Source organism: Phocoena sinus, chromosome 10, assembly GCF_008692025.1.
Source record: "Phocoena sinus isolate mPhoSin1 chromosome 10, mPhoSin1.pri, whole genome shotgun sequence".
Taxonomy (NCBI): domain Eukaryota; kingdom Metazoa; phylum Chordata; class Mammalia; order Artiodactyla; family Phocoenidae; genus Phocoena; species Phocoena sinus.
The window spans coordinates 81,909,727-81,927,852 of NC_045772.1; the positions used below are offsets into that span (position 1 = coordinate 81,909,727).

An 18,126-nucleotide genomic window follows, 5' to 3' on the forward strand; every position below is an offset into this window, starting at 1 on the left:
AATTTTTTCTTTTACTTTTGAAATAAAAGGGAGGCATATTAGTTTCTTAATTCAGTGTCACTCAGATGAAGCAGCTGCCTTGGCAGGAAGAGATAACTCTTTACTTATAATTAACATTCTGTGTCACTGATATGCAGACCTTTTCTCTTAGGCATCTTTTAAAGGAAAAACAATTACAGTTTAAAATATTACATACGTAAGAAACAAACCAGCAATTGTAATGCCCCAGTGAATCCTGAAGATTTATTATTTGGGAGAATATCAGATATTGATCCTTTGTTTTACAGCTCATGATAATAATCAGAAAATATACATTTTGAAATGAAAGTCAAAAGAAAAGAACAATTACATATAATACAGATTACAGACATTTTACTTGTACATAAGCAAAGCAGTACTAAAAGCATATTTATGTGTCCACAGTTAGTGGACATAGCATTTTTCTGTTTAAAGCTGCAGCAACTCAAATCCTCTTCGGGTCAATAAAGAAAGACAGATTGAGAAATACATTTAGAGCTATCACCATGTCTGGCTGTAATCCTATTTTTAATCTTTTCCCTCCCCCCATATATATATGTATATACTTTATTGCCTTTATATTTCTGCTGGTTTAATATAATTAGTATACTAAATAGTTATCTGCATTTATTTGGTTTCTAAAAATATATAAAATGCACTGGAATAGAGCTCCTGCAGCTTTCAAGCAGTCACTGTCCTGGCATCAAAAGCTTACTCTGGAAATGTAAAGCAGCAACACTGAATAAATAGTGATTGTTCTGTCTTCTCCGTACAGCTGATGGTCTTAAACCAAAACTGGAAAACACTGTAGCAAACAGTATAAACATGCAACTTAAAAAAACTGACATAATATAAAAGTAATACTTATGAGCTAAGTTTAATACAATATGGACTAATAAAGACAACTTTAGGTAGAAGAGGGATGTGAACACAGCATCCTTATTTACATATAAGTTAAGGCCCAATTTTTCAAAGGCAATGCACACAAGGAACCGTCCATCTGCCCATGCCCTTTGCGCACCTGAAATCAAGAGTTTCTGCCTTTTCCATATTGCCTCCTCAATCCATTATTATAGCTGTAACTTGGAAAGATGTTCACAGAAACGGTTTTAAATGAAGTTTCTTTTCTCTAAAGGCCACTTTGCTCTTATTCACAAAGAAAATTTTCTTTTAACGCAGGTGCAAAATGTGTTTATGTTCTGGAAGCAAGTGCTTATTTGTTCTTCTTAAACATTGTTAAAATTCACATTTCACACCGTAACTTTTACATTTTTACCGTATTAGTCTTGTTTGAGCTCTAGTTTGATTAATTTGAACTACAGAAATTGATGACGAGCTCAGTGATGGCTGAGGGATGGCTGAGGGATTTAAATGGTTAACTCCTATTAACACCAACCAAAGTCTCACATATAAATACCCTGTGCATCAGGAGAAAAAAAAAAAGAAAAAAAGCTAACAAACCAAAATATCTCATAAGAACGACAAAAGGATTGAGGCAAGCCACTACGGTTCATTCGTTGAGGATGACAAACACTCAAAAGGGTCAAATATACCAATACTATTTCAAATTATTCCCTGGTAAGAAAAAAAAATCTTCTAATGTATTTACTACTTGTAGGAAATCACAATAAAACAACTTCCAGTGTAATAATAATTTTAAAAACTTACAGTCTAATTTAGTATTCAGAACCTGAATATGCCCCCAGATGCAAAATTTTCTATTTGGTATTTTTGCGTACCATTGCCCACTTCCCCTCTGAAATGTATCCAAAGATGTGGCACTTAATCTAACTCATTTGTATTCACAATAGATAAAAATAATCAGAAATAGACTAAGATATTTTTAAGATGTTCTAGGGAAATGAGTTTTCTTTCCTCTATTTAAAAAAAATACTTAGAAAATATTTCTTAGAGATGTGCTTCCAGAAGTGTTGATAATAAAACTGCTTAAAAAGTACAGTTGCTCATTGTATTAATCAAATTCACATTTATATACTCTTCTCATCCAGGAAATAGTATTTCTATCTGTAGTTAGGTCTGTGAAGATTATTTGGCAGCTTGAAAATTCAGATGAAGTTGTCAGAATCCTACTAACAGTCTTTCTTTAAAGTTAGTAGGTTAATGCTGATAATAATTTACAACAATTAAGTTGGATACTTTGTGTTTTTCATGGCATGCCCAGGCATCGTTGCAATTAAAAATTGCGAAGTCTAATGTATCTAGGTTTAACATTTTGATTTAAATAGAATGTGATCAACTTATAAAAATGTTTTTCTTTGTGAATAAGATCTCAATTTCTCTGAACAACAATAACAAAATGACCCAGTATAGAATGGAACCCTTTAAAAAATAAGGCATATATCAGGCATACATAAACCATTATTGTCACAAAATCTACAAATTCTTTCGATTTTTTAATTCTAATTTTTAAATATATATGGATATGAAATAACTATTATAAACTGACAGCAAATGTGTATAGATTGTGGCTATTAGATAAGAATCATTTATTTCTCAAGTTCTTTTTTGCAAAACAATATAATGGCAAGGTCAACTCGGTAACTCCAAGAACCCAAAGAAGATATTTTTAGTTGAGGTCTGCCATTTAGCTGGACTAGAAAAGGCAACTATGCATTATTACTTTCAGTCCTCTAGAAGCTTCTACATGTTGTCATAGCCATTCTTAAAAATTATCATTGGAAACCTAAATATAGCAGCATTCTCAGCATTCATTAAACCAAAAATAAGTCAGATGCGTTTAAAACATCAAAAATTGCCCTCATGCATAGGATATAACTTACACCTTTTTATTGTTACCATGGCATTAATATACGAATCCACTTTTATTTTGTTGCATGTAAATAATACAGATAATACGTTTTCCTCAGAATAAAAAACTACTTTAAATTTTAGATGAAAGTCTTAATTATATTGTACCAAATTCTGATCACAGGGAAGGTAAAAATGGCTAAGAAGTATCTGACCACATCCATCTAGATACTCTTGTGCATCTTAGTTATTAAGTCAGTACTCATGGGAGGGGTGTTGACTCATTTTTGGTTTCATAAACAAGAAAATAATATATGTACAAATGGAGACTAACGTCCTGCAAAGGTCAAGCTGAAAATTAATAAAAACGAACACTGACTTTAACTTTATTTCCTTGGTAAAAAGTAACTAACTCCAATCTACTTTCTATTTAAGTGACTGGAAAAATTGCAATAGTTCATAATGTACTCAGTAAATTCTGTGCAAGCAATAACTTATCCATGGGTGCTTACACCAATAGACCATACATATAAAGTGGGTTATTTTAAAATAAAAAAAGTATCACTTAAAGCAACCTTCCTGAAGATATCCTTGGACATCTCTCTTTTTTTTTAAGACATTTCTAATTTATGTATGATGGCAACTCTGAGGACCCATGAGACTAAAATAATAAGGCAGGGCAGAAACAAAACGCATAATGTATCAGGAAACCCCATGCCTGTTTGGATAGATATTCAACAATTACATTTTTGTTCAACAGTGTCTGAAGCACTGCAAACCTTTTAAACATGTAATTTACTTCATGAAAATATTTCTGCTCTTGTGTATGGTTCGTTCATATGCTGAAGATACTGTAAAGAAAAGATGAAACACCAGATTAAAAAGAAAACCTGAATTATCTCACCTAATTAAGCAGCGGCTAGGATGGGTTCACAAGGTAAATGCAAGTCAGTTCTTCTGGAGTCAGTTTCCATGGCGGAGCCCCCTATGACACGTGTATAGCTGTAATTCAGCAACGCATGGAGTCTGGCAACATGCACACAGAGTCATCGTCACACAATATGCAGTGTAACTCAGTCACAGGATAAGTATTAATAAAAAATATTAAAACGTCAACACTCACTCCTTAATTGATTACATGGAATAAATAAACTAAGCCAGTCACATATTTCTCTTCATTCTGAAGTCACGGTTTTATTTATGTATACACACAGTATAATACTTTCCTAATGCTCTCGAAATGCTACAAATAAAAATGAAGGCTTTGCATTACAGCTGCTGGACAAAAACATCAACACTGTGGATGTGTGAAAACACAGTTTCTTTGTTCTTTAGCATCAGTGCACAGGGTATGGCTCCAAGTGGTATGCAATTTAGGACAGAAAAAAGATACGGTGGCTTGTGAAATATATCCTCTGTTCATCATTGGCACAAAATCAAAGAAGGAATTTTCACTGTCCTTGGTACCTTTACTGGGTCTCTCCCCTGAAGGCAGATAATGTTATACATATATGCCTTCAGGATTAAAACCAGACGAGATAGGATTCTGTAGAATACGAAGATTACTGGGGAGCTGCCGAGAGGAACCAGGTCGCTTCAGAGACCCCGATTGGAATGGTGCCTCTAAACAGGAAACAGAGAAAGTCATTTGATGTTTGCAGTAACCTGGAGTACTTAGCAATATGAAAAATTAGAACTTTTCCTGCTCTCAAGAACCAAATAATATACAGTAACGATTGCAACCCCCTGTGAGTCCTGGGTGAGAGGAGAGGTTACGTCTGCTTTACCCTCTCAGTTGATAAAATAGTTTTCAGTGATTTCAACAGTTCATGATCTTTTCTTAAAAGGTGAACATTTTGCTTCTCTTTCTGGGTTGTTCAGATTATATGCATATACAGATTTAGAAGTGTCCTTTAAATATCAGCCCAAATTAATAACAAAGACTTTTAGGAGAGGAAGAAGGGGCATTAGGAACAGAGAGAAGCTAAAACTCAATTAATAAACTCAATTAATAGACTACGACTCACACATTTCAGGAAAAGTTTGTAAGGAAGCAGTTTAAAACTAATGATAGGCTATCTGGTCATCTAAGTAAATAAATAACCTAAATATTATTGATTTTCCCCAGAAACAGCAAGTACGTCAAAAATTTTTTTAAGCGGCCCAAGAATTAGCTTTGAATGGTAGGAGAAAATTTTAGCCGAAAGTAAGCAGTTTATTCCAAGTTAAGAGAGTAAAGTTTTTTAAAAAGCAATCTCTCAAATCTTACCCCTTTCTAGGTCTGCATGCGAGGCCTCCACTTCGATGGGCTCCGCTGGCAAGACGGTGACTTTCGTCCCTGTCTGCTGGATAAACTGCTGGAGGTTGACTTGCCGCAGCTCCTTGGTCAGCTGCTCCAATTCTTGTTCTTTGTCCTAGATGGGAGTTAAATGCTTTCTAAAATTTGAGGATTCACTATTGGTCAGCTACAGACATCCTGGTGACAGCCCACCTGCTACAAGGGTTGAATGTGGGACACCTTTCACAAGAATGCATTTAACAAACCTGGTTTATATCGATGTAATAGGCTAAGGAGGTCACTTTCACTCTGTGGCATGGGCCAAAAGTTAAGCGAATAAAGGACAACTTCTTCAGTCTGTCCTCTTAAATGTCATGCTTTCCTCCGTTAGGAGTATACTATGCCCCTGATGAAATAAATATATGTCTATAAACTTTCATGAATAAAACACTGGATTGCATCCATCCTGGTGTTTACAGCAAGCTTGCTAAGCTGTTCACAATTAAACTTCCTTATTATCTACTTCATAACTGACTGCAAAATTAATAGTCACTTGGGTCCATGAGATTCAGGGTTCTTGTTTTTTTTAACCTGTTTAAGTTTTCATGGGATCCATGATTGAGATTTATATCATAGCAAGGAAAGCAAGGCGAGCAAGATTCCCACTATGGGGTTTTTTAATCCTTGATGAGCAGATCTGAGAACTGAAGAGAGCTAAAGTAAGGAGACCAAGTTTGGACGGCCAGAAAGCTCCAAAAGCAAGGAGAGGCATTCTGTTATCAAATGGACTTTCTTCTCTTTCTCTCCTTTAGGGCACTATAAGAAAAAGTGGCAAGGCCGCATCCAAGCTGGTTGTGTCAGAGGACGTGGTAAGGATATAGGGAAGAGAAAATAGAAAGGCGGGGTTTTTTGCTACTTTGAGTGTAGGGGGTACTTGGAGATACGTTAGTAGTTTGACTATTAGATACTTTTCACAGGTAGTGGGGTTTATTAGTAACAACTGTCACAAATTAGTGTTTCCTGTAATATCAAGGCAATATAATTTCCAACTGCACTCTTTTTGTGTTGAAATGAACCCAAATAGTAAAATGCTGACAAATCATAAGTTAACAACCTTCTATTATATGAGAAATTCCTGACTGCAAATTTTGGTGGTAGTTCTACCTCTCACTGTAGTTAGTGGCAGAGAAAGGAAATCACATCAGTTCTTCCTGAAACGTCAGCTTTCTCTGCTTGTGGAACTGTTCCTACTCTACAGCAGCTCTTCTCAAACTCCGGTGCGCACAGGCACTATTTGGAGATGCTGTTACTACATAACACTCTCAATTTCTAACCAGCAAGCCTCACGGTTCACTCTTTGATCCATGATCACACAGCTTCTAAACCGGCACTGTCCAGTTCAGCAGCCACTGCACATATGTGCTGCTGAGCACTTGAAATGTGGCCAAATGTGACTAAAACAGAAGTTTAAATGTATTTAATATTTTTAAACAGCTTTATTGAATATTATTTAACTTTAATTTATTTAAATATAAGTAGCTGTATTATAATCAGCTGTGTCTCTTTCTCATTTCAGCTGTTAGAAACTGATAGCTCTTTGCAACTCCCATTAACATTACCACACTGTCTTTTCAAGAATGGGTATCCAAGAAATACAAGCTGAGGGATCATGGAGTAAGTGTGAAATAGAAATGTTCTCGTACCCACTAGAGATGGGGGAAAATCAGAGAGGAACCTGCCCCTCTCCTCAGGGAAGCAAAGGACAGTTGCGGGAGAGGGGAGGAGGTGGGGTTAGCAACAAAGGAGACGTGAGAGAGAAGCAGCCAGCTAGCCGCACAATCACTGGTGAACCAATCCTTGGTCATCTCTTTCAGCTCTTGTTTCCCTATCACTAAAAGGAGAAGGTCAGATTCACTATCTCATCATTAGTGTCCATTCCAGCTCTGAGATTCTCATCTCCTGTATCCGATTACCTAATGCTATCACTGCCACAGTAAGAAAGCTTCTTCCGTGGAAAAGGACCTGTGTGGCTTCAGCTCTCATCTTTGTTTTGGCCTCATATCTTAGCTGTGTCATAAGTCACAGAAATTCTAAGAAAATGATAAACCAAAGTAAGTTTCTAACTTTAAATGTAAGAGAAAATGAATAATCAGTAAAGAAGATGCCGAAATATATTTAATTCTTTTTTCTCTCTATATATTTCCAGTCAACTTTCTGTGTTTTATTGAACATTTTTTCTATTTTCAGATTCTTTTCCATGACCAGTGATGAAAATAAAGGCATCATCATTCTGGAAAATCAAGAGCAAACCTACAGTGATTTGGAGAAATACAGAGTTTAAGAAGCTTCCGTGAGGAAAGAAAAAGAGGAGTTCAGTGTTTTAGATTACAAATATTTAACTCTTTTAAATAGATGAAACATTCTAATCAACGTGTCCTTACCTGTAGTCGTTTGGTGGCTTGTCCAAGAGACCTCTCCACGGCTTTAATACCATTTTCCAGCCTCAGACTCTGCTGGCCTTGAATGTCAATCTCCCCTCTGACCTTACCGATCTTTCCTTTAACCTCTTCTTCATTGACCTGTGCCTCTTGAACTTCCCGTTGCAATTTTTCTGCTTCAAGACCACTTTCCATAGTCTGGATTTGACCCAAATAGTCTTTTAATTTGCTCTCACATTCTGTTATTTTCTGTCTTATTTCTTGAAGTTGATCTTTCAGCTGTTTTTCATTTTCCTGTTCAATCTGTAATTCATTTTCCCAGAATTCCTCCTCTTCAATTTCAACATCGTTTCTTTTGATCTTCTGCTCCAGGCGGACAATTTCTTCTTCAAGGTTAGAATTATATTTTTGCTCCCAAAATCGTATTTCTATTTCATTTGATTCTAGCTCTTTCTCAATGGATTGGAGCTTCTCTGTCTGCAAACGGATCAGCTTCTTTAACTCATCTGCTGTTGTTTTGCAGTTATTCAGCACCTTTTGTTTAAGTTCAGTTTCTTTACCTTTTCCAAAAATGTCCATTAACCCTTTGGCACCTCCTGTAAATGTTAACGATTTCCTTTTAGGCTCTCTCCTTTTGATTGCTTTGTCAATCTGAGGCCTCAGTTTAGCCAAGGGGGGCAAACTCTGCCTGCATAAAGTTCTTTCAGGAACTCGAGCCACACCATCCGACGTGGGCCGCTCACTGAGAGACGGCCCCGTCCGACGTAAAATCAGCTGTACATCACTAGCGTACTGCCCCCATTTGTTTAAGGATATGATAGGATTTTCATGAGGTGCTAAGTGTCTTTCAGTATCTCTCCATTTTTCTATAAGAGTGTACCTTCCAGTTCGACCTAGATAAAAAAAGATAAGAATAAATTGTCAAAAAGGGATACACAACAGCTGAAATAATGCCTCCAGACATAGGACACGATTTGATAACTGTGCCTTTTTAATTAGCATCAAAGTCCAGCCCGTGATGTCTTTAAAACTTCCACTTGAGGACACTGAACTCCTTAAGATACGTAACACACAAAACTATGGGATGTGAACTGCATACACTCTTCAGACTCGCTTAGAAACTCAGCTTTACACTTTAAACCTCAATGGGAATCTTAATCTACCCTCTTGTCAAATGCTTGACCGCCTAGACCTTGTTTGCGGCAAGACCTCCAGCTGAAACTAAGGAGGGCACTAGAGTGTCCTGCTGGAAGCCAGGAGGGCCTGGTCCCAGGAACCAGGCAGGACTTCAGAACTTGAGCAAACTTCCACTTGAGGAATCCCTCTGATTTCTCTGCACATCAGGACTTGGGAAGGTTGGAGCCCCCGGCTCTCCTCCTGAAAGGAGACATGGAGCCAGTGGAGGACCTGCTACCCAGCTACAGGTGCTGGGTAGGCCTTTCCTTGCCCATACCGTCCTGCATACCTGTGGCAAATAAAAAATCACCTCAGTGAAAACAACCCTCAAAATAGTCTCATATAAAGAGTGGGGTCTGAAGAGAAGTCTTGTTCAGTTTTGATAATAGCTTCAAAGAGTCTTTTAAAAAACGTTAAAAAGGCAAAAATGATATTATTAAAAAACAAAAGTAGAATAAAATTACATTTATGTTAAAAATATACGGAATCTAACAGTAATTATGGAAGATAAAGATTCAGAAGACAACATAATGTCATTAGCTTGAATACACTTCCTAAATATTTCCATTTAAGGTGTGTGGGTCAGATGGAAAATATTAATTTTAAGAGTGTCCATTAGACATCTGAAACTAATGTAAGGTTATATATCAATTACATCTCAATTTTTAAAAAGTGTCCATTAGTAGTTAATATTATTACAAAGAAAAAAAACTCACCTTGCCATCTAGCAATTATCATATTGGCATATACAGCTACTGATTTGACTTCCCTGCCTTCTTTTTTATTTCATAAGCTTCTGAACCAATAGTAGTATTTCCTCAATCACTGGGCCAATAAGTGGAAATCTGGATATGTACTATGAACACCCACATGTGCTATTCAAAAGCAGCAGATGAAGAGTGGTACTGCTCTAAGCATATGTGTATGTTCGTCTTTAAGGAAACCTGAATCTTGGGTGCAGCTGAAAAGTTGAAGCTTTGAAAGCAAACAGACTAGAGTTTTAAGCTCGGGTAAATTACTTGCTGGATAAGTAGCCTAACTTCACTTCTAAAGTGGGGAGAGGGGCAGTACCTCATAGGTTCTGAGAGTCAGAATCAGGGCTAATAAGCACCTGCCATACTGCCTGGCCCGTAGCAGGTTTTCAATACATGGCAGCCATCATTAATTGAACACACTGTTTTTCACATGACAAAAGGGCTGACCAGAAACCTCCTTTAAATAGTGACATGACGCGACAACAATCTGACTAAAAGAATTCTTAATCAACTTGCAGCAACTCCTAGCTATGTAAAGCTGGACAGAGTGGAAAGAAAGAATATGGGCTCTCTGGAGTCAGAAGGCCTGTTTTCAGATCTGGCTCTGCCATATATTTACGTGATTTGCACAAATTATTAAATTTCCTTCAGCTCTGGTTTCTTCATCTGTAGAGTGAGACTTGTATTTTCTTACCTGACAATATTGTAAGAGTTAAGTGAGATATAAAATATAAACATGTTTTATAACATTGAAAAGTGCTATACAAGTATTAGTTGTTGCTATTATCAAAATACCTGGGCAAACAAGGGGAATGCAAAGCCTTATTAGCACACTGGATTTGGCTTCTTGGAATAAAAAAATGTTTCTAAAGATTTTCAAGTTAAAAATTACTGTAATTATACCAAGAAAAACCACCCAACAAATCTTCACGGTTAAACTCGTTCCAGATGTACACACTGCTTCAAAGATCACAGCACTTTGGGTTCCTGGCTCTGCTGTCTATCAACTACTTTTAGATCTCACTCCTGCTATCTGGACCCTGGGTCCTCATCAGTAAATATGAAGGGTTGGACTAGACCAGTAGAACCCTCTCTAATCCTACCAGGCCATGAAGCATCTTTAAAAAGAAAACTTAATCATTACATTATATGAGTGAAATCAAAAATTTTAAGGACTCTAATTTAGTCATAATTAAATATAAAGCTTATTTTTCCAATGCTTAATGGTAGTACTGCTACTCTATGAGAATGTCTTGGTAGATTATTTAGGATTGCTTTTATTGCTAGCGTTTCCTTTTTGTTAAATAATGCATATTTAGTGCAATTAGGCAAAAAAATCCATCCAGCTATATAAAAAAGCTTTTTTAAAAAGTAAATGAATTAATACTTTGATTTTATTACAGAAATTGGGTTTTAGATAGTTTATGTAAGAGTTAAATTCCACAATCATTGGAATTTGAATGCGTATACTTGGCAAGGCCCTACAGAACATGAATACTTCATTTAGACAGATTCCAATTCCTCCTGCAAAACTCCTTTTATTGCAGTTTATTAAGTGGATACACTTAGTTCTACCTTGCATACTATCTTGATGTAGCCCTAAGACTAATAAAAAGGAACATACATCTATCTATCTATCTATCTATCTATCTATCTATCTATCTATCTATGGCATTTGTAGTTTAAACTGTTTTGGCTACCTAGGCCTGTATGCCACAATTTGTAATGATAAATAAAATATTGACTATACTTCTGAAGAGCTGAAGCAATTGAGTGTAATCCCAAGAATCATTAACTTCATATAATGAGGAAAATCACAAAGAGATTTTAGTGCATCAGTGGAATCTCACTGGACGACTGATATATATGTACAATAGACAGCTAGTGGGAAGCAGCCACATAGCACAGGGAGATCAGCTCGGTGCTTTGTGACCACCTAGAGGGGTGGGATAGGGAGGGTGGGAGGGAGACGCAAGAGGGGTGGGATAGGGAGGGTGGCAGGGAGGGAGACGCAAGAGGGAGGAGATATGGGGTTATATGTATATGTATAGCTGATTCACTTTGTTATACAGCAGAAACTAACACACTACTGTAAAGCAATTATACTCCAATAAAGACGTTAAAAATTTTTTAAAAAAAGGAGATAACAGACTCCTTTCACCTAACTTAAAGTGGAATATTTAGGTGAAGTAATATGAAGTTTTAGAAATATACACCAAAATTCGAACACTCAAATATGAGTCACCCAGAAACATTATCCTCTTATTTCAACCATTTAAAAAACTGTAACCATTTTTTTTTTTTACAATTTTAGGAAATTTTTCCTTAGAGCCAAAAAAATAAAATCATTTAAAAGTGTCACTTCTTGGGGGCTTCCCTGGTGGCGCAGTGGTTGAGAGTCCGCCTGCCGATGCAGGGGACACGGGTTCGTGCCCCGGTCCGGGAAGATCCCACATACCGCGGAGCGGCTGGGCCCGTGAGCCATGGCCGCTGAGCCTGTGCGTCCAGAGCCTGTGCTCCGCAGCGAGAGAGGCCACAACAGTGAGAGGCCCGCGTACCGCAAAAAAAAAAAAAAAAAAGTGTCACTTCTTGTTATGTATTCAACAAATATATAGTGAACAAACATTTGTCAGAAATAGTGTCAGGCCCTGGGAATATATTCTATTAGACACCCTGATCATGAATGCTCTTCAGAAATTTTAGTTTTAACTGACATTTGATCGTTTCTTCAGTATGAAATCCTCCTTACCCCGAAGATGAACACTCTATGTTCTTCAAAAGGACATGACAGAGCTGGCATTAACCTCTCACGAATTTAATGTTAACATATCCTCCTGTTTCTGGACGTACTGTAAGCAATGTCAGTTAACACCTGACTTATTCTTTATCTGTGGTGAATAAACTATCCTACTCCACTCAGTTTTTCTAATAGATACTTTTCTCCTCGAGCTACAAACATTTTGGAATCTTATGCAGAATCTAGTGAACAAAACTAATTCATTCCATAATGACTCAGAATTCTTACAACAAACATTGCTCTCTGTAACAGAACTTAGATTGTAACATTTTATAGTCTGTTAAATGCTTTTGATGCTTTTATATATATATATATTTTAAAGCAATTTCCCAATGATGTACAACTATTCTGAAAATTTGTCAATGAACTTTCTGTAAGTCCTGTGTGTAGCTATTAAGATAACTCTTACCATAGAGTATTTATCTTATGATGACAGTGGTACAAGAATATCTTTGAGTATAACCTGTCAGCTAGCTGTGCATTCAACCCATAGTTAAATCATTCACAGTATATTTTCCCAGTGTGTTGATGAGACTATCATGTAATCACAGAATTACTGCATATTAATTTAGGACTTACTTAGGATTTTATTATAAATATACTACGACTAAAAATAATGAAAACATTTATTGATTTCATAATGATTAACATTTAATATGCCCACTGTTTGCTAGGCTTTGTGCTGGTTACTTTACATAAATAATATTAACCAAAATAACAGCTAACATATCATTATAAACCACTAAAGTTTGGGGGATTATTAATGTAGCATAATCTTACCTATCCTGACTGATGCATGCTGTGAATTACATGTGTTCACATTCATTAAAATAATCTTTTATGGATGTGGAAAATATAGAAGGTACTTAGAATTATGGATGATACTCAGAATTATGGATGATATACTACACTACTGCTATAAATATAAAAGTTGTAAAAGATGACCCTGGCTATAAAAAAGCAGTATATTTTAGTAATAAGGATTTTTAGTTTTTGTTTCAACGTAATTCAGTCGGTGACTATATTTTCTAACAGTTGTCCATTGAGATTATAGGGGATATAAATAACATAGTATAAGAGTAGTTAAGAGCAGGGTTCTTGAATCAGACTACTGGTTTGAATCTCAGGACCCTCCTTACCAGCTACGGGTGCTTGGGCATGTTATTTAACATCTCTGTGCCTCTGTTCCATCATCTCTGAAATAGGGGTCATAACTGGGCCTTTCTCATAAGACTGCTGTGAGACTGTTAAATGATGTGGAAAATTTAATTCCCAATTCAGTAATGAAAAGTGGGACTTTAAAACTATGAAGCATTAGAGTGAAATCTTTTTTTTAAAACTCATCTGTAGGTACATAAAAAGCATTGCTTAGAGTGTTTACTTCTAGGAAGCGAGGTCATGAGTGCTTCTTTTACCTTCTTTGTGTTTTGCTAAATTTCAAAATAGTCTACAATGGATAGTACTACTTGTAAAGAGATACAAAATTAACCAATTTATAAATTTCTAAAATTGATAATTTATATATGAAATTAAGAGTTAAATGTGACAATATAAAATATATTATTTTCTTTATCTTCTAAAGGATCATATAATCTTAGAGACGAATGGGACATCACCAAGTTCAGCCTGTAATTCACAGAAATGTAAAAAAATTCATTCATTTATTCACAAGTAGGTACTGAGTAACTACTACATGCTAGACATGGTTTTAAGCTATGAGAATAAGCAATAACAAAAGAGTGGCAGGCAATACACAACACACAAAGGAAAGAACGTATGTCTACTGTCCATTAACCAACAGCTTTAAGGTCAGATATGCTAAACATTCAGAATTTTTTGGATTATAGGAAGGTAGCATAGTGCTATCCTGCAGGTCTGTAGTCAAACATATTGAAAATTCTAAAGTAAAATATATCAATTTCATACCAAATGGAATAAATATAGATTAAAAGCAGCCTCCGCCTCACATCAAATCAGATCAGTTTTTACTACCAAATGAGTTCAAGCCATGCCAGGTATGGCTAACAAATTAAGTATGATAAACTTTAGGCTTTCAAAATTTTTTAGGTTTCAAAAATGTGGATAATGGATTGTGGCCTATATGTAATATGTCGCGGGGGCTGGGGGGAGCACAATAGAGAAAAATAGAGTATGGCAGATGGCGAGTACGTGTGCGTGTGTGCATGGACAGGCAGTCAGGGAGCAGTTAGCTGAGGGAGTGAATCTGCAAGAGCGCTGGGCGCACGGTATTCTCAGCAGACAGATGAACAGGTGCAAGGACTAAGGCGGAACTGTCTCTGACACGTTTAAGAGGAAGCAATCAAAAGTGAGTGGGAGGAAATGAAGTTGGAGGTAAAGCAGGGATTCATTTAGGGCCCTAAAGACCATCGTATGGACTTTAGAGTTTTCTGAGTGAGTCCGGAAACCACTAAGGGGTTTTGAGCAGAAGAGTGATGATGATGCATAGTTTCAAAGTATTACTTTAAAATAAATCTGTTGAGAATAGGCTGCAGGAGACCAGGATGATACAAGGAAATGAGTTGGAAGGCCACTGCAAAAATCTAAGTGAGAAATGATGGTGGCTTACATCACGGTCGTAACAGTGGCTGTGGAGAGAAGCAACAGGATTCTGGATATATACTGAAGATAGTACAGGGAGGATTTGTTGATGGATTAGTTGTAAGGTATTAGAGCAAGAAAAGAACCAAAGATCACACAAAAGTTTTAGATCTAATCAATTAAAAGCAATAGTTCCCATTTGTTGAGATGAGGGGGGAGGAAATCTGAGGATGGGCAACAGTTGGGACACAAAGCTTTTGGGTTTGGACATTTTAAGTCTGAGATACCAGTTAGTCATCTTCTAGAACTGCGCTGTTCACTACAATAGCTATTAGCCACGAGCCACATTTAAACTTTAATTAAAAATTCATTTCCTCATTTGCACTAGCCACACTTCAGGTAGGTAATAGCTACATGTGGCTAGTGGCTACTGTACTGGACGGCACAGATACAGAACATTACCATCCTTGCAGAAAGTCCTATGGGGAAGCACTGTTCTAGAAACTATGTTTTGTAGAGCACCTACTACTTTAGGCAAAGCAATGGTATAAGAGGGATAAATAAGCAGGACCCCTACTTTGAAGAGGCTTCCAGAGAAGAGAAAGAAATATTAACAAATAATAAAACCAGAGATCAGCATAAAATGTGTTTGTTTGAAAACTGATTTTGTTGGGGGCAAACTCTATGAAACATGGCTTTTGGGAACAATCCACGCCATCTTGGGCCCCAGCCCCAATCAATTTGTTTGGATTAAATGCTAGCTCTGGCCCCGGTTGAAAGAGATATGGGACAAGATCATCAGAAGTGTGAAGAGAGAAAACTTCTGAATCTTCAGTACTTTCAATGGCACCAGGCAACAAAGCAGTGTGAACCAGAAAACCTTTCCCTCAGCCTCCCTGATTTCTTCCTCCTCTTTTTTTCCTCTCTAATCTTTTGTTATCTGTACTTTAAGTTCTAAGCTACTTGAGGGCAGAAGTACATAGTTTTCATATTTTTCGTTTGTGATTTTGTAAAAGCAAATGCATTTTCTCAACTTAACTTGAGACAGATGAATTGTTTAAGGCTTTCTGTTTCACATACAGATCTGAGAAGTAGTTTGAACTCTATTTTGAAATAATGGCATTTCTGGGATAGTTTATGGGAAAAACAAGGTCGAATATTTAAAATTGGGAATGTTTCAGAAATCCCAGGGTGTACGGTACCCAAACAGTGCGTTCCTGCTGGGAAGTTTAACACTTCATGCCAATTGAGTGTGTCAATCATCGTTTCACTTTTAGTTACTGTCTCTTATAATTTGGGAATATGTTCTATTTCTATCACCTAAATATAACCTGTCAAGGTAGTCAAAGATCAGAGGAGAAAGGATTTCCTTCTATACTAGTAACTAACATTCAAAATCTTTTATCAAATTCTGTTCTGTCTTTAGCTCTTTTCTAACTTGATTGGAGTGATTAGTACCACTGAGTCAGAAAATGTTAGCTGTCATATATATTTGCAGACTGCCAATATGTATACATGTTTTTATATCACGATGGTTTCCTGAAAGCAATTTTAGCTACCCAGAAAAACTCAATAATCCCTAATCATATATATAGTGCCTCCCCCATGGGCAAATATGTGGACTTTAACTTAAGAAGCTATTCTATATGTTGCGTCACTATAAATTTTTTAGAAACATCTGCGGTTTTGCTCAGTCAGTCCACATATGCTGCTATTAGTGTAACTAAACCTTTTACTGTGTGAAGCCACAGAGATTCTGCAGGTGTTTGTTACAGCAGCAATTTCCCCTAATTAATAAACCCTCTATTATTTCTTACAGTATAAATAAGGTCAAAATACTATAACATTTTCATTTAGTGTTTAGACTCGGAACACCAATAACTTTCGTGACAATGGAGATAAATATTTAACTGTGTATTAGAAGCATACTGAATCTGAGGCTGAGAAAATTTTATGGCACAACAGAAGCAAGGATCAACAGTGCTCGCTGGTTTCCAGTTGAATCATCTCTCAGGTGAATTCTGAATTCAATGAAGTATTTATGATTCAGCAAGAGAGTTGTTTAGCCAAGTTTGGAGAAATATCGTAAAGCATCTGTACTCAAGTTGTCAACTTTTCAAAGCAGTTCTGGACTGAGTTATTGAGAAAGCAAATATGGGGTGGGGGGAGTAGGTTCAGTTAAAGCTTCTTTTTATCAATAGCTTGGCCACAAAGAAGTACACTCTTTAGTCCAAACGGATAAACACACACCTGGTACATCCGGACAGTTTCTCCTTGAAATTCTGTGTCGAGAACATGGTTACCATATGGACAGATGCAGCTTACTGTACTCTTCAACTACCTTGACTTTTCTAAAAACTACTCATTTTTTTAACCACTGTCCATGGCTTGATTCTCAAATATAACAAAGAAACTTAGATTTGACACTTGCTAATTTTAGTTTTCACTAAGCAGAAAAAACCCAACAATGCTTAATATTTTAATTCAAATAAATTATGTGAGGCTTTCAAAAGGGGCAATGACTAAATAAGTTGGTTGCAAAGAATATGAAATAAAGTTAAATGCCTTAATTTCCTCCTCTTTAATAATTAAACTTAAGTCCACAAATATAATACTAGTGCCAAACGCAAGAAAATCTCATGGGATGTGAAAGCCTAGGATTCTCAGCATTGTTTTACTATATGAGTGTGCTATATAGTATTTCAGGAAAAATCAAAAGATGTTAGTATTATAACAAAGCCTCTGTCTTTGTATAGGGCTACTGCCAACTTCAAACAGTGCACTGGCCACAACGCAGGGGCACAACCTCCTCTACAAAATGCTAAGGTGCCATCGTGACAGTGACTTGTCTCCATCCTGAGCTAAACCGACACGCTTCCAATAGAAACTAGCACTATATAAAAACAAACTTTTGATGAGGAGCTCAAAGACAAAGAGGCACCGAGCACCTAGCATGGTGAACACAGTTTCCTTCTCCATACAGTTGACCCTTGAACAATGCCAGCGTTAGGGGTGCAAACTCTCCACACAGTTGAAAATCTGCATATAACTTATAGTCAGCTGGCCTTCTCTATCTGCAGTTCCTCGTGGATTCAACTAACCTTGAATCGTGCAGTACTGTAGGATTTCCTATTGGGAAAAAAGCCCCATTATAAGTGGACCCTGGCAGTTAAAACTTGTGTTGTTCAAGGGTCAACTCCACATGTTTGCTAAGTGATTAAGATGCAAATACAAACTTTAGCCCACATTACTGGCTTTACTGATGTAGGTGTTTATGCCCTCATCATGTTCCAAATGGAATTATGGCAACTAAAAAACATGCATAAAATATCATAA

General features: G+C 36.6%; 1 protein-coding gene across 3 annotated transcripts in view; it reads right to left on the minus strand.

Moving 5' to 3' along the window:
* Positions 1-215: 215 nt before the first annotated feature.
* Positions 216-18,126, minus strand: part of RASSF8 (Ras association domain family member 8) — a 131,007-nt gene continuing 113,096 nt past the window's right edge. For all 3 annotated transcript variants that reach the window (XM_032646525.1, XM_032646523.1, XM_032646524.1), the window contains 3 exons: positions 7,507-8,396; positions 5,057-5,201; positions 216-4,410 (listed from right to left, as the gene is read on the minus strand). In XM_032646525.1, the coding sequence (XP_032502416.1) occupies positions 4,289-4,410; positions 5,057-5,201; positions 7,507-8,396 (1,157 nt within the window). In that variant the 3' untranslated portion in view covers positions 216-4,288. The remainder of the gene's footprint in view (positions 4,411-5,056; positions 5,202-7,506; positions 8,397-18,126) is intronic.